Raw genomic sequence first — 18610 nt, forward strand, 5'->3', positions numbered from 1 at the left:
TTTTTTCCGGCCGGATTTTTATTGGGATTTTCGATTGATATGCACTGGTGTAGAGGAGTGCACTGGTTTTACACTTTCTAGCAGAAGTGTCAATGGAACATACCCAGTTTTCTGCACTTCTGCTAGAAAGTGCAAAAATGGTGCAGTTCCTGTGCACTCCACTACACCGGTGTCAATCAATCGAAAACCCCATATGTGTATATTTGTGAAAATCCGTAACATTCTCGAATACAAATGTACAGTAGCAAAACCATAGTTTTGACTGTGACAGAACAGTAATTTTACAATAATTTACATTTAAGTCTAAGGTTACCGTGCTATTAATTAATAAATTACAATTACAAATCATAAGAAAACAAATTTCTTGAGCTTTTTTTTTTTTCAAAAAGACATGTCTACAATGAGTGACTCTCATTGTTTACTTTCTCGTCTGTTAATAATTCGGTCGCCTTAACATTTATCCCTCAACCCTTTGCATATTATGCTAGCCCAAACCACCGTCTTTCGATCTGTACTGTAAAATACGTGAAAAGTGGTATAGTGACGCCGTAAAGATCGAAAGAAAAGAGGTTATAACTACTAGAGGGAGCAAAGCGCTACTGTCTCCATGTATTCACGGACTGAAACATGGGGTCTCGCTCTAGCACCTTGTATTCCATTACTTTGACATGTGTGTACCCGGGGCAATATGTGTCAGACTAATGGGCATAGCATATGTAAGAGCGAGATGACAAAATTTTTAGTGTTAACAGCGACATGCGACCTCTAGTAGTTACCCGGATAGAATTTTACAATAGCATTTACCCTACAAACAGTTCTCACAGTACATTTACAATAAAATTTCATGAAACAATAAATTTCACTGTTCAGCAAAAAACTGATACAGTGCATTCACATTAAATTTTACTGTTTTCGAGAAAAAATGTATGGAGGAAAAATTGATTTTTTTAATGTTAAGATAAAACACCCCCCCCCCCCCCTTCTCCTTTTCACTGTAAAAGTCTATTTTACATTGAAATTTACTGTAAAAACGTTAAAGTTTATTGTTTTTGTATGGTAGCATAACACTAAAAATTACTGTAAATTATTGTAAAATTGCTGTACAGTCACAGTGAAAATCATGGTTTTGTTACTGTACATTTCTATTCGGGTATAATCTCTTTTATCGAATGAGAAAGTAAACAAAGAGAGTCACTCATTGTAGATATATCGTTCTGAATAAAAGCTATAGACTTCTCCGTGTAGCTATAATTTCCACCTCCAAGGTTGATATAACAAAACAGGGCCATAATTCCGTCCACTACGCCCTTTAGACGATCAAGTCAGGAATTTCCCGAATTTTCCTACTGTCAAACACGCTTGCGTGCCGGAGTTCAGTACTTCGTTTAAGGGAAAGTTTTCGGAACTGGTTTTGTAGTTTTCACCGACAGGAACTAATTTTTATCTTTATTAAGTGTGTCGGAGAAGTGCTCAGTGCTCCTGTCAGAGTTTTTATTCATGAAGGTAAGTCCTAATCACGGTACAATCGAAAAATTGTACACACCATGTAACCCATTGAAATTCTAAACGCCATTATTTTTTCCTGCAGTAAACCTCTGACGCTAACAAGATGAATCGTAAACTCTTAATCTACGTGGAAAATATTTCCACAAGTAGCAACGAGGAACAACTGGCGGCTTACCTGGAGAAATGGGCCCCGGTACTGCAGGTTACTTTCCTAAAAGAAAAACAGTGCACCAAGCGGTCGCTAGCGGCTTTTGTGCGTGTAAGCAGCGAAGCCGATCTGGAATTGTTGATGCTGAGAAATCAGCAAAACTATCGCGGCAAACGGCTGTTCATGCTGCGTACCGATCAGCCGCAGTTTTTCCAAGCCGATGAAACCATAATCGTTCGAAACATTACGGCAAGTAAGTACGAGTGGTTGGTTCGCGGATCACTGCTTTTCTTTTTGTTATGCGCACCCGTACCTGCTACCTAATCACAGATGCCTGTTTCAAAATGAGTGTAAATAGAATGGCAGATCCGGCGAGATGGATCAACTATGGTCTTAGCCAGTCTTCATTGACAACAGCAAAGGAAAAAAAACCAATGACAGATCGAACGAAATGTTCGGAAGGAAAGTGAGGCAAATCCTTGTGAAATGATTTGGAAATGCTTTCTGAATGCAACTTTCTGCTTATTTTAGCGTGTTATTTGCAACATCCTTGCGGCGTTTAAAAAATACATTTTTTAACTCAATTTGGAAAATGATGCTGAGTAACATAACTTCTAAAAAGTGCGGGATAAGATTTTCTCGATAACTTCGACTTGCCTTTCTCACATCTAAAGGTTTTGATTAGGTAATTTGAGAAGGAAGATGTGAAAATGGCACATACCTAGTTATGCCATAATTATTTCAGTGCGATTTTCTAAGCATCCGATCATTTCCATTGCACTCATTTCGTAACGTATGCTCAAATACTGTTATTTGTGCTAATCAACAGTAATATGTTAAACCTCGCTAATTTATTCAAACGCTCATATGTATAAATGAGAGCCTCTTTTTATTGACTTTCCCTTCCGTTAACATCGAGTTTACTTCTTACCTGCACAATATACTAGTCATAATCGTAGTTTATGGTTAGTGGCATTTGCATGTTTGATATTTCACTTAACTATATAATCGCAAGCAAATAGAAAATCCCATAGAATATTTGGGTAGTACACCGGTGTAACACAAACTATACTCATTTATACTGGAGTCTTAATTCTTAATACTACGCTGAGAAAAAGAAAGAAACTACACGGCGAAAGCCCAGAAATCACTACTTTATCATATTTTCCTTATCCACAACTAGAACGAGGATTATCAAATTCTGTTATAGGATCAAGAAGTAATGCAGTATAGTGCAGCAGTGGATTGAATTCAAATTTTGGTTGAACAATTAACAACGACTAACGCGCTTGCAAAAGAACTTTTCATAGATTTAGACTAGGAGAACGTTTCAGGACAAAACATCGCACAAAATTGTATCCTCCCGACGCACAATGGCGCCTCTCTACACAAAGTTGTGACAAAATTATAAAAATTGGGGTTTTAACTAATTTTGGGTCGCTGAATCCATTTCTACTGTCAGTTTTGAAATTCCAGAATTCTTTTTTTCCGCTATTTTTATGTTAACCCATTTGAAGGCGTTGGTCGTTAAAGGGTTAATATACACGTTAATAATAGTAGCTAATTACATCGGATAGCAGAAATGGTTGACAAAACTAGTAAAAATCACTATTTTTTTAATAATGTGATGTTGTTTAGGCAATTAATTTGTAAGAAGATTTATGAGGTACTCGGCGTCTCCATATGGGTATTTTCAAAAATATAGATATGAACACTTCGGCGCAAAAATGTGCAAGATGAGTCCTATATATCTTGAAACTACTCTAAATTTTGAGTCAGATTCATGATAACTGACCCATGGGAGACCATCTCAAAAATTGTAAGACGTATAAAGATAAATTACTGATATGACATTCATTTTCTCAAATGCTTTTTCTTGATTCAGAGCAAACGTTTTTGATTTTTGCACAACCATAATACAAGTTTAGCATATTCATTCATCTTTCCAAAGAACTCAAAACTACCTCAATCGGTCACGTAGTTCTTGAGATATCGCCATTTGAAGTTCGAAGGTACAAACAATTCGAATGAATTGAATTGAACAGAAATCCTCGACATCACTTGCTTTAACGACATGTTAAAAATACATTTTTTATTTTTATTCAAACCAAGAGAAAAATAAAATAAATATTTACAAAAGAATTACAAGACATTGATTTTTGGGGTTTTGTCACTCGTCGTGCCACTGTTCGACGATTGGTGTTTATTTGACACAGTCCTATGCTATATTTCTCCTTAGTGGAGAAACAATTTTGGTAAAAACTGTTTTTTCTCCGTTAAGGAGAAAATTGTTTAAAACCATCTTTTCGCGTGTAGAGCACAAAACCTATAACTAAATTAGTTATGGAATTTGCGTTTCTACTTCGTCTCGTCATGCGGGACATCACGCTTGACTAGGGGTTTGCTCAGGAACACAAATTGTGTCTCCGTCGAAACGCATATTCCATAACTAGTTTGACACAGTCGCCACTTGGTCAATTTTAGTCAAAAATTAGTACCGGACTGCCACACAGAAACAAGAAAAGGAAAAAAAATAAAGAACAATTTTCAAAAAAAAATGATAAATGGGCAGAGGATGACGAGATCACAAGCCCCTTTACTAAATAAGAGCAGGCAGGGTTAGCAAATGAAAAGCTTTTAGAGTTCTCCAAACCATTGATGTCAAATAGAAGAATCTGGAATTATTCTTACATTGAGCCGCAAGGAAACAATATGTTTTGTGCCAAATGTTTCTCTGGATGTAAAGGAAGACGAAGTCAAGGACCACATCGAGTGATAGCATTGTAAGAGTAGAGCGTATCAAAAAGATGGCAAGAAATTTAATGACACCAAACATGAAAGTGACCGTACAGAGAGGAGTAGTTCTGCGCACAATGAGAATCTATGGATGCTGTTTTCGATCTGAATTTTACATGTTTCCTATCAAGCATTTTCAAGATTTCAGAAAAATGCTCGAATATGCCACGCTGCAGAAGCTGCAACAGAAACCATGGAGAATGTCCGGAAAGGTTTCTCCTGGCGAAAGGCGATAGTGAATGAGATGACAAGACAACGAATTCCTTTTGCAGAAGTGGAGCATTCTCTCCCGGGGAGCACGTCGTTTGGCATAAGTTCGTTTGGCATAAGTTCATTTGGCATAACCGTAGGTGACACATACGGTCGTTTGGCATAATGTTCATTTGGCATAATGGTCATTTGGCATAATGGTCATTTGGCATAATGGTCGTTTGGCATAATTTGAAATATACATTGAAATCTCTGTTATATTAGGCGTTGACGATGCCTAATGTGGCTACGCCACATCGCTTTAAACTAGCTGATAGTTTGGAATCTGTGATCCACTCGTTTGTCCGGATTACTTAAACTTAGGAGTTGACTCCTTCTCTCAAACATGAGCAGTTCTTTGAATCTGTATACCCCCGTCGGAACGGCAGCCCCTTGCAAGCGAATCTGTGATCCACTCGTTTGCCCGGATTACTTAAACTTAGGAGTTGACTCCTTCTTTCAAACATGAGCAGTTCGTTGAATCTGTATACCCCCGTCGGAACGGCAGCCCCTTGCAAGCAAATCTGTGATCCACTCGTTTGCCCGGATTACTTAAACATAGGGGCTATCAGCTAGTTTAAGTCCGACGGAGCGGAGCGATGTCGGACAGCACCACGCTTAAAGCGATGTGGCGTAGCCACATTAGGCATCGTCAACGCCTAATATAACAGAGATTTCAATGTATATTTCAAATTATGCCAAACGACCATTATGCCAAATGACCATTATGCCAAACGACCATTATGCCAAATGACCATTATGCCAAATGAACATTATGCCAAACGACCGTATGTGTCACCTACGGTTATGCCAAATGAACTTATGCCAAACGAACTTATGCCAAACGACGTGCTCCCTCTCTCCCGTTAACGACGAATCGTTTCGCAATCATGTTGGAGGAGAATTTTCCAAATCTTACTATCGAAATCGACGAAGCCAAAGGCACAATCGTCTGCAATGGAGAACACCATCCAGAACGTCCCAACCAGAAACCGGAGAAAAAGTGCACACCGCGAATTGCACAACCAGGACAACAAAAGGCGGACCTGTGCGATACCTTTTTAGCCGAAACCCTTCACAGAACCACAGAATTCGAAGAATTCATCGACCAGCTGAGAAAGTTGTATCTTCAGCACTTACGATCAAAATTCTGGATGGCAGTAGTGGTGCACTTGCAAGACATGATTATAAATAAAAAGAGAGATATCGAAAATAGAAATAGATGGGCTCTTGATTGAAATCTGCACAGAACTCGTTAACACGACACGACACTGAGGAATACAGAAGACAGCCATAAAACATTACAAAACAACGTACGTAAGACCAACTGAAACGAGAGAAGTGCTCTATACAACATTAGTACAAAGTAACACCTGGTCAGTGCCACTGTAAGAGATATGGGTGAAAGAGAACGAACTTTTCAAACTGAAAAATTGTTATTAATTATTCGCACGGCAATTTGTTGGTTTTACCATTACTCAGATCAAGGATAGTATACTAATTTCTAAAAAAAGAAAACAAGGTGGAGGCGTTGGTATACTTTTGCATGAAGCATTTGAATATGAGGAAGTCGTGTTTCCGGACCACTACAAGTTGCTGAAGTTAGAATAACGAATTTGGGTTTGACCCAATAAACATCAAGAAAATATTTTAACCATGGAGACTAGACATGGGTTGGTCAAGTCAGTAAACACAAACTACTATGGATCCTGCCAGAATAATACATACCAAGAAAACTCATTTCATGGCTGTACGAATATCTGCGATATCGAATCATGCGACTGGAAACGGAAAACGGCGTGATAGAAGAAGTCGTATCTGAAGGCCTACCCCAAAAGATGTTCTTCCCCAATTCTGTACGATTTTTGCCCTGCAGTGCTTCATGATCTAAATGAGGATTCATGCGAACTCGTCCAATTCGCGGATGACTTTGCTGTGATTGCGAAAGGGGCTACATTGAAACTCGCTGAACTGCAACTAAATCACGTTCTTAACAAACTCGCGAGCAAATTGAAGGACCTAATTCTGCTATTACCCCATTCACTGGCAAACGCATGGTCATCTAAGGATCCAAATTCAAGGTCAGTGGGTAAAAGTAGTCCACACGCACCTTTATCTTGATTTCACGCTGGCTGGACCGAGCACTGCAGCACTGAAAGCACATTAACATTTACGGAAAAGTGTAGTGAAAAAGATACCCTCCTCGTAAACAATGAATTTATGCCTTTACATTCATGCCTCCGGACGAATTTGTCTTGCATTTTTATCCCAAGATATCAGTAAAAATGTTTTGCTTTTTCATATTCTAGCATTCTCTATACTTTGCGAAGATCTTCTTGGTAAATCAGAGCTGAATTTTATATTCCAATTTCTGATATGACAGAGACATAAATACACTAAAAATGTTATCCTTGCCAAACTTTTCATAAAACATATAGACACCAATTATTTTATGTTAAGCATTTGTAGCAAGATGCACCTCCTGTCAAATTCAATCGAAATGAAAGGTGGAGTTTTGGATTTTTACCACCAGGACTCTGGCACAAGCTGAGAAACCGATTTTTTTTCGAGGCAAAATTCTGGCGAAAACTAGACAAGTGTTACGATTGATTTGATTGAAATGTTACTTGCCTAGATGTAGTATAGTATATAGGTATCTACATATCTCTATAATACAAGTTGCATTGATATTGAGCTGTTTCCACATTTTAATGTGCAGGTAGACAAATCGTTTACACATGTAAATGGGAAGAAAACAACTCTAGGCTTAAGGGTGAGTGATGGGCAAAATAGTGTAAAAATGCAAATGAAAGGTCAGATATCTCAAGAGGTGCTTTTAGATATATCGCTTTATTCTGTTTTGTATCTGTTTATTTTTTAGCAGAATTCAAGTGACTTTAATACGATGAAGTGATAGAGATGATAAAGAAATAGAGGAATTGATCGGTGCTGGTTTAGTGAGGAAGTTGATTTTCGAAATAAAAACAAGAATTATGTGAAATTTAACTGTGTTGAAGCAGCGTGGGCTGAGATTGCAAACTACAATTAGCGTCACATACAGCAAACAGAACCAAATTTAATTTATTCGATGAAGTCTTGTAACCATGTAGCCAGTTTCCATGATGCGGTTTTTTTTTTAATTTTACGTGTTTACCATTCATAATCCCGAAACAAAGTAGTGCTTGTAATATTTACAAACGATGGCGATTTTATTCCACTTTTGAACGGTAGGTTCCGGTACTTTGGTGATAAGATCTCCCAAATAGCTTACATCGTGTCACGAATGACATTATATGCTTTGGAAAAGGCAATTAAAAATTGGAAAGCTATTGAATGCTTGCGGGTCACCAATAGCGAGATGTGTCAATGCCATTGCAAAACGAATTTCTGGACTTAATGCACTCACATTTTGCTTCGTAAGCTTCGGACGGAACTCGTTCTATAACTTTTTATAATCGTCTTGGCTCATTCTGAAGTAATTTAAAAACAATTCTGGATCTCGTTTGAGCTTCATCGTACTGTAAGCTCCATCTCGATCTCAAAGCCGACAGGTATCTCGTATCCAGGAACGTTTTTTTTTGTATATTTACTGAATTTAAATTTAATCATTTATTACGGTGAGTTTAAATCAAAAATACAAATTCATTCACACATGTCGTAATCGTTTTACTCGATTGTACACAGCGCCATCAACGACTGACTGACTGACTGGATATTTGATAAATTTATTCGAACATAATACCAACTATATTTTCTTAAATTTATGAACTTAAAACAAGCACAAATAAAATAACTATTGATTTATTATTGGAATGTCATGAGCGACATTTGCAAATTTTGCATTGGTTCCATTGATTTTTCTGCATGCCGAAAAAATGAGTTTATAGCCTAAGTCACGCCTGCACTCATTTTGCTAATAAATATTAATCTATAAAAAGAGCGAACGCCGATCTAGTACCCAACCTTGATTCGAATAGGACACGTAGGGATCTGATTTGAGTTTGTGATCAGTGTTGTTTAATTATATGAGATTTGCATTCAAAATCAGTTAACAAGGAATATGTTTCGTCATCTGGACTGTCACAGCATGAATTGTAAGAACAACATGGGAATAGGTTTCTTTAAATAATGAATTCCATTTCTCCGCATTTCGACGTGAGGAAGGGAGGAACTTCGAGTTAGTGTGGGGTGAAAATTGACGTACATCGAGATTATTATCATCCATGTATACGGGACTCTTGGCTTGACTCAAGCGCTGTTATATTCGAAGGTGTGTCGCATGATATACTTCACAATGATTCATTCAGCCTCGGCTGAATGCCCAAAATGTAGCTCCGTTTTCCTCTTTAGTAACTGTTCCACCTAGCGTACGTTTTGTTTAATACGAGTTTGTTAAATGTAAGTGGCTATGGTAATTCTCGTAGTGGAAGCACTGTTCGCTTTCTCATTTCACTGCGCAGCCCGGGGAACGATACTAATGTCGTTTTTCATTGAAAAACATTGGGGCAGCGGATTGCACTGGTTTTGCACCTTCTAGCAGAAGTGGGAATGAAACACGTCTAGTGGCCTGCTCTTCTGTTAGAAAATGCAACACCTGTGCAATCCACTTTCCCGGCGTTTTTCAATGAACACGATATAACTGTTTGTGCAGTGCATAAGTAACAAAGGTGTATGAATTGATTGTTTGCTTTATTGATTGTTATAAAAGAGCAATAATAAAAGTATAACTTTGAACATTTTATTTCACTCTAGCGTTTTTTAGTTTTTTTTTGACAAAAATATTCCAATACCGTTATTTTACCGGTACTACCGGTACTGAACACTTTAGTACCGCAGAACCAATTCTCACCAAAAAGGGTCGGTACTAGGAACCCTCCTCCCCCGGTACTCACAAACAAAAAGAGCAACACAAATATAGTTTAAATTCCCGCTCAATTAATGTTATTATAGTTAATATTATACAATTTTTCATTTTTATATTCCAGAAATGTCCGAGGAAATTTTGTACGATCATTTCATAGAATGTGGAAACATTACATTCCTGCAAATTAGGACCGACGACTTTGCTTATGTTGCTTTTGAAAACAAGGCGGCTGCCAAAACAGCAATGAGCAAAAACAATATGCCGCTGAAGAATGTCAATCTTAAGACCCAACTGCTGACGCGTAATCTTGAAATCATGATCGTGAATCTTGATAATATAAAGAGCAAGATGCCCGAGCTGTATCACAAGTTGTGCATGCCAATTGCGCCTCGTGCTCCTGGTGAGAAACTACAACAGTCAGAGCAAGAGCAACCACAACAAAATCAACAGGATCAACGCCAACAACAACCAAACCGACAGCAACAGCGACCCGAAAGCCACCAGCAGCAACCTATACAACAACAACAACAATCCAACAATCAAAGACAACAACAATCCAATAATCAAAGACAACAACAATCCAATAATCAACGGCAACAACAACCCATGCATCAACGTCAACAACAGCAACAACAACCCGTGCAACAGCGTCAACAGCAGCAACAGCAACAACAACAACCCATGCAACAACGTCAACAACAACCCATGTATCAACGGCAACAGCAACAACAACAAAATAATCAACAAAAACAGCAGCAGCAGGCTGCCCAACAATTACTACAACAGCAGGCACCAAAACCTCAAAGACAACAAATGTCCACCGTACAATTATTAAAGGAAAAGGCCAGTGCCTTTGCTGAAAAACAACAACAACAACAACAACAGCAACAGAAACCGGTTTCCGAACCGACAACCTCGGCCCCAGCCGTCAACGGTCAAAGAAACAAGCCGTCAAATGAGCCGGACGTGATAGAACTAGAGCCAGATACAGTTCCTCCGACGGTAGTTATCGACGATAACGATGGGGATGTGGAAATCCTGGATAAATCGATACCCCCAATTCCGTCTATATATTTGCCAAAACCGAACGATTTGATGCGTCCGATAAAAGCGTCGGAAATTAGTTTGACCGAGGCGGAAGTGAGGGATCCCGTCGATCGTCGATCCAGTAGGTGCACTTCGTTATTTGACAGAGGTAAATGATGTACACGGGTTCTCGTTTTTCTTTTCAGTTTGGGTCAATAACATCCCACCGGAAACGAATCGCCTCGAACTGGTGGAATATTTGGAACAGTTTGGTAACATTGAAAACATCAAAGTAAAACTTTCATCGTGTTGCTTCTTCACAAAATGGGCGAAGGTTATCTATACCACAGAAGAAGGTGCAACAAAAGCTTCCGAATATTTCCTGCACCCCTACAATGGCTACTATCTATTCGTACTTTCCTGCACAAAGTGTGTAGAGGAATCACCGGAACAGTGCTTCGTTATCGATTATTTGTCTAAATGTAAGTAATCTAATCTGTTGCCTAGAGTGAACTTTTCCAACTGAACCTATTAGTGAGGAAAGCTTCTTGAATGTTAGTAAAACAAATAATTCCGTTGTAATTCTTGAAAAAGACTGGAATTGTGATGTATCCATCGGGAACACATCACACAACCTTGATTGACTCATATGTATCTTTTTTTATTATTTCATGTCAGATATTACCTACGAGGAAGTAGTCACCGCATTTAAACACGTAGGAGAAGTGTTTTACTTAGTCCGACTCTTCAAAAACACATTTAAAACTCGTATCTTCTTCGTTGGCAATGTAAGCGCAGAAGCTGTTCTAGCCGTCAAATCAATTAATGGAAGTCCTATCAATATGGAGACATTCTCCAAGGGAATGGTGCTCAAGAACACAAGTAAATATGCTCTTTTTCTTGGTCATCAGACTGTTCTGACTGAATGCTATCGTATTTTCAGAAAGTAGAATAAATGAACTAAGACCAGCCAGAGATAACATTGATGATAATAAAGCACAACGTCTAGAAAGGATTAATGAACTGAATCGGCAAGAACAACTGGACGGGTTCGTTCCCAGGACGTATAAAAATCCCGACATCGAAAAAAGCCCTGTAGAAAGTAAGTAACCCCGTGTAAAGATTTAAAGACAATGCGAATATAATAAAACCATACTCCTAGTACTCATCCATAATGTACCGAAGACCGCCACTGATGAGCAGATTGTCAGTTTCTTCAAACAAATCGGTCAACCGACATCAATTCGACGGGAGATGGCACCATATGAAGACACAACGGAGCTGGTATATGTTGGCTTCGACACTATGTCGAAAGCTTTGCATGCTACCAAAATATCCCCGGAAATCAGCTTGGCTGGAAACAATCCGTTCATTTTTACTGCATGGAGCACCGCTACGCCAAAAGATCGGAACGCTATGCGGTTGCTGTTTTCTGAGTGTAAGTTCGTGCATCGTATAACCTGAAATTTTTTAACGCACATTTTGTTCCCTATTTACAGCGGTTTCCATCCAGTCTGTTTACAATGAAATGAGTAAATTTGGTCCTATACGGCTTATCGTGAAGGAAAACGACAAACAAGCTCTTGTTATATTCTTTGAATCGGCAGTCGGACTGGTAGGCAGTGCTATACCGGAGGGTGCATTGAACGTTTCTTCCATCGACGGAGTCAAGGTCATTAAAACAGGTATGGGATGAGCGATTTACATACTCGGATGGATGGATGGATGAAATATTCCACGTTCACGTTATACCCTAAGGGACCGTTCATATGCCACGTTGACCATTTGGGCGTTTACCTAAAAACCGCGTTAATGCAATCATTTTTTTTTAGAAATTTTGGAGATATGAAGTGTTTTCTACAGAACCTTGTTTCGAATTCCATTTCAACCACTTTCTGCCGTTCTACGCATAATTGTCCCATGTATATAGAGAATCCCATATAACATGGGACAAGTATGCGAATAATGGGAGCTTTTGCGCATGTAATGTTTAAACCAAATGCAAAATCAGTACAATGGCACAGTTTTGCTATAGCTTTGAGCATAATGCTTTACTGCAAAATTTAATCTTATTGCTAAAGTTCGCTCTAATTTTTCGAGGCGAAGGTGACACCATAACGCAGGACCCAGTATCCGCAAGATAGTTATAGGCTCGTACTTAATCTCTACATGTTATTCTTTATTCGGTATGTTATTTTTCCTTTTATTGCTGTATCTTAAACTAGATTCATATTAACACTCACTAACACAATCAATTGCGTATACACTTACAATCCTTCCTATTCCAACCGTAGCTTTCGAGATAACACAAACCTGATCACAAACGTGAACATGCCAATGCACACATATTTACACACGCGGTCTCGTCAAAATTAAGACACCCCGGTGATTAAATGAACGTTTTAACACCCATAAATTTACAAACGCTGTATCAAGCATTAACCCACCGCTAGCTCAATCATGAATAGTTCACGTGTGGCACTCCTTACCATCGGTCCTAGCAGCCTACGTCCATGCCTTGACGCTCATTTCCCTAGACAGCACTTCTCATGGCGACATGACCGGGAACTCTAATGATACGACATAACTTACTCTTCTAGCATCTGAACTGTGCACCGAAAATTAAGTTTCAAATACACGGTTCGCCCGATCATTCAAGAATATGCGAATGGCCATACGGTTATAAAACTAAAGTTACACGCCAGGACACGCGACAGGCAAACGCCCATGCGATCGAACACGTTAACTTACAAACGCCCGAGCCCTTCGCGATGATACACAAAAACGAACATGCAATGGCTATCATCCACGCACAACTACGCCTAAGATTTGGCAAACACAAAAACGCTCCGATGATTTAACGAGCACTGTGATACTGCTCATAATCGCATATTTGTCCTATTTTCTATGAGATTTCCCGCCTTTATTGGACTGATTTGCGATCATGGGCAGTATAGCACTCAAACGCGCCTAAATTAACGCTCATTCCCACGCGATCGTAAAGTCCCTACGCTCGCACATCTGAGCCGTACACTCAATATCATAATCAGATCCACGGCCCGTTGCAATTTGCCTTTAGCAGTGTTTTAGTGGGTGACGTTTCAAAAATGACAAAATAGTTGCAATTTAAAAACAATTTTTAATCCAGACAAAAAATCCAAAGTCAGCGTTTGCATTTTGAGAGGGTGTGTATGGGTACAGAAATTGTCCACGCTTGTCCCGTTTTTCTGTCCACTTGGTGTATGAACGGTCTCTAAATTAATCAAAATTCAAGTCAACATGCCTCAAAAATTGGAAATTAGAACAGCAACTTTTTTGTTACCGTTTGCTAAATCTTCATGACAATAAGACAGAGTATTCGGGACCTAGAGTGCTACAGATTGATTTGCACTTTAAGGCAACGCGGAGAGAAAGCTGCTTTTCAAAAATGATTATATTTAGTTATTTGATGTATCTCTCCTCAGCTCGCTACGTCTCAAAGACCGCAGCTTCGATATCCGAGGACCCTATTGTGATTGACGACGATGATGACGACGTCGTTGTTCCAAATCAACCACCGCAGAATAAAGAAAAAGAACAAGATCATCAGAAGGGAAAACAAACTGGTCAGAAGGGCAAGAACCAGCAAAATCAGGGTCCCAACCAGCAAAATCAGGGACCCAACCATCAAAAGCAGGGTCCCAACCAGCAAAAACAGGGTCCCAACCAGCAAAAACAAGGTCCCACCCAGCAAAAACAAGGTTCCAACCAGCAAAAGCAAGGTCCGAACCAGCAAAAGCAAGGTCCGAACCAGCAAAGGCAGGGTCCGAACCAGCAAAAGGGTCCCAATCATCAAAATCAAGGTGCGAACCAGCAACAGCAGTATAATCGTCAGCAACAAAACCAACGTCAACAGCAGAATCAACGTCAGCAGCAAAATCAACGTCAGTCGCAGAACCAGCAACGACAAGGACAAAGAATAAGAAACCCTTTCAGCGATCGCCAAGTCAACTGGCAAGATCAACCACAGCAGATAAATCCCTGGAACAACCCAAATTTCAACATCAATGAACAGTTCGATAATCAACCACCTTGGCGAAATCCAATGATGCAGGAGTTTTCCAACAATCAGTTCGGTTGTGGGCAAAATATGAATCCGTTTGATGAAATGCAGATGCAGATGCAAATGCAGAATAATCGTTTTCCAATGGATATGGATGACCCACCACTGGATGGCTGGGGATTGAATCAACAGCAGCAGTATAATCGGTTCAGTCCACAACGCAGAGGTCCACCGTTCGAAGAAGATTTCCGAATGCGCGATGATGATGGAGGCAGAGGTCTGGATTCTCCTCTTGGAATCCCTCCAAATATTTCCGAAGATGATTTGGATGAGTACATTATTCAAAAGCAGCTAGCGATCGAACGTCGACTGGAACAACTGGACAAACAGTTGACTGAGCCTAGTCGAAACCGCAGATCAAACGAGGGAAGCAGACGACGGAATGACATTGTTTTCGGCAATAATGGTGATGTTCACTACGTTCCGAATCCGGCAGCGAGATTCCGTGGGGGAGGACCGGGCAGAAATCGCAATCGTGGACCTAACAGGGAGAAACGATCGAATCGAGGGCCAAGTGACTACCGGTGCCATGACCCGTTTGCTGATTTAGATACCGTACCGATTATTCGAATTTCTGAAGATCGTTCGCCATCACCGAAAAGAAACCGTGTAGACGGTGGACAAGATGAGGATGACTTTGATGCCGAACGGTTCAATGCTGCATGGAGTTAAATGCAAATTTACTAATGGAAATAATAAGTAGATTCAAATACTCCAAGTGTGAGTATATTTTTTTCTCAACATAACAAGTAATACATAGCAGTGTATTAAATAATTGATAATTTGAAAAAAAACACATTTTTTATTTCACATCTGTGAATAACCAAACAAGTCTAATTAATTACATATAAAAAGGGAAATACAACAAATATTTGTTCACAATATAACAAGGACATTATGCAAAATAAATTATGAAGAGAATCTTCCTTGGATTTTCTATTCGCTACGCGAGAGCCCGTTTCTCTAAGAAGTAGTAGTAGTAGTAGTAGAAGTAGTTTTTTATTACAATCCATCGGTTGAAAAAGAAACTAGGTACCTACATCACGTGTATTAAGTTTGTTTTGGTTTCTCGATTTAAGTGCTAAGTTACTATATTATTCCTTGGCATACGGATACGACAACTGTGTACTAGTTTTGGTCGTAACAAATGGGATTTTCTTAGCATCCTTCGCGCAAGGGCTGCCACCAACGTTCCTCTACGCTCTACCATTGGTTGTAATGTCATCCTATCATGGGCCCTATTCTCATAGTCACGTCACCTAGTGACTAGAAGGAACTTTCCTTCTAATCACTAAGTGACGTGACTGAGAATAGGGCCCCATTACGTCTACTACACTGCCCATAATCGCAAGCCAGTCCCATGTTCTATTGGGATGTCTGATTACCATTCGATTAATCGATTAGCGGTTTTATCGATGAATTACTGATAGATAATCGAACTAATCAATTTGTCTCGATTAGTGCCAGAAAAATTCAAATGCTTGCTTATAAATTACTCTAATTGGATATAGCTTAATGCGCTAGATTAGCTTATTTATATCTTACATATTCCCAGCTAAAAAATTAAACGAATATTAGTGGCTACCCATCTGATCTCCAACTGCATCTTAGGAGTCATTAATTTCTATTGTCATGCGTTCACGTTTTTATTATTGCTACACTCATACAGAAAACACTGTATCGATTTTGTTGACTATTTTCGGCAAATTTAAGACTAAGAGATAATCATACAGATAATGCGGATTGCAGATGTTGTTCTCTGCTTCTTGCATTTACGGGACACGAGAATGAAACCGCCTTCGTTGATGTTAGTTTCCTCGTTGAAGGTGCTGACCGATTTTGTGATAGCTTTTGCCGTTGTCGTTACTGATTGAACAGTAGATATAACATTGTAACTTTTTTTGATTCAGCCAACGGTAATATAGTTTGTGAGTTGAATTTTATTTCCATAGACAAGTTTTCTATAGCGGCTTCAGAGCAAGGTTTTTCGTAATATGCTGTATGATCGCAGAACTGACTTGCTCCACTTATTGCTTCTACGAATCACTCGTTTCGTTTGCAAAATTTCGTCTTATCAGTATTTATTTATAACTGATTTAGCTCAAGATTTTTGAGACCAAATTTGGGCTAAGCTTTTTGCTCTAATTGAAGAGTACGCGATAAATCTATACCACTAATCATATTCAAATGAGTAGAACTAAATCGAATTCTTCGAAAAAAAATTTTTTAAGGCTCGTATCTGTTATTAACACTAATTAGTGTAATAATTAATAGTGGTCGATCAATCATAATAATCGATTGGCACGAAAACAATATTCGATTACTGATTAATCGATTAATCTAAAAAATCGGACATCCCTGCTATGGGATTCCCTATCTACATGGGACTGACTTGCGATTATAGGCAGTACAATTAGCTGCATACTAAGCCGAAGCCCTCATCTAATTCTGGACCAGATGGTATCCCTTTCCCTTCTGTTCTGAAAAACGCCCAGTGAGCATATTTTCTGGCAGAGAGCGCTCTGCTAGATTTCTGTAAGTCTTGGTTTGGCAACCCTGTCAGATTTCTGCGCGTATCCTGTCGGGTTAGTTGTGCTTAGAAAAACTTACTAGTTTTTCTAAGCACAACTAACCCGACAGGATTTAGATAGATAGAGAACCGCGGAGAGAAAAATAGCATTTTTTGGCAACGTATGCCCCGGCATTGTATGGCAACACGTCCAATGTTATAAGAATAGGCAATGTTCGATTGGATTCGTTTTTTGACAGCTAAACGCGAATCCAATCGATCCAAAATGGAGTCTCCGCAGATCTCTTTCTAGAGTTTTTCTAGTTGTGCTAGGGCGAACTCGTTTTCGCTCGCGTTTTTTTGGCAAATTTTGACAGGAACCGAGCTAAACCCTGACATAACTCGGACATAAACTGTGCAAATATCCTGGTAGAATTTAGCACGAATCGAGCAAAACATCTGACAAAGATGTGGAAGGAAGCGTGCAGAGATTTTGGCCGTACATTTCTGGCTGGATTCTGGATAAAAGTGAGCAGCATTGGTTGGTTTAACCGCTTCTGTCAGAAACGGTTGTTACAAACTCTGCCAGCATCAATTTCGCTTTGCTTAACTTTTGCCAACTTTCTGGTTGCCACGGTGACTGGGTAGCACAGTACTTTGTCAGATGTTTTGCTCGATTCGTGCTAAATTCTACCAGGTAGGAATTGCCAGGATCTTTGAACAGTTTATGTCCGAGTTATGCCAGGGTTTTGCTCGGTTCCTGTCAAAATTTGCCAGAAAACGCGAGCGAAACCGAGTTCGCCCTTGCTCAACTAACCCGAAAAGATACGCGCAGAAATCTGACAGGGCTGCCAAACCAAGACTGACAGAAATCTAGCAGAGCGGTCTCTGCCAGAAAATTTGCTCACTGCACGCAGAATTTTATTTATGCATCGATAGCATACTTTTCTATTTGCCTCTCGTTTCTTCTGCTGTAAATTTTATGCATTGAACATAATATGTAATAATAATATTATTCGGTCTATCTACTCATCGAATGCTTACTAGAAGTTTATGCATGAAAATGCATAAAAATCACAGCAGAAGAAAAGAGACGGGAATAGAAACTATGCTAACTATGCATATTTTTGTTTCTCAGTGTGGGCTGTGCCGTGGGGTGGCAGTAAATTTGATACAATGGCATCCCTGCCCAGTTAAGCTCAGCCGGAAATGAACCGGAATTCCGGCTGGTTCCAGTACGTATTCCGGCTCCAGTGACACAACCGATTCTAGTTAGAATCGGTTGTGTCACTGGAGCCGGAATACGAACTGGAACCAGCCAGAATTCCAATTCAGTTCCGACTGAACTTTACTGGGATGATTGTGTGGCTGGTAACTCAACTCAACGTCGAGTTATTTTGAATGAACGTG

The 18610-nt window shown here is 39.4% G+C and overlaps 1 protein-coding gene across 1 annotated transcript; it reads left to right on the top strand.

Annotated features, from left to right (window-relative positions):
* The first annotated feature begins 1329 nt into the window (after positions 1-1329).
* On the top strand, positions 1330-15485 carry LOC131676818 (uncharacterized). Its single transcript, XM_058956159.1, has 9 exons — positions 1330-1503; positions 1589-1907; positions 9685-10731; positions 10796-11071; positions 11268-11471; positions 11533-11691; positions 11752-12027; positions 12089-12274; positions 14054-15485. The coding sequence occupies exons 2-9, from the start codon at positions 1610-1612 to the stop codon at positions 15361-15363; spliced, it is 3756 nt and encodes a 1251-aa protein (XP_058812142.1). The 5' UTR covers positions 1330-1503; positions 1589-1609; the 3' UTR covers positions 15364-15485.
* The last annotated feature ends 3125 nt before the right edge of the window (positions 15486-18610 follow it).

The sequence above is a fragment of the Topomyia yanbarensis genome, chromosome 1 (genome assembly GCF_030247195.1).
Source record: "Topomyia yanbarensis strain Yona2022 chromosome 1, ASM3024719v1, whole genome shotgun sequence".
Lineage (NCBI taxonomy): Eukaryota > Metazoa > Arthropoda > Insecta > Diptera > Culicidae > Topomyia > Topomyia yanbarensis.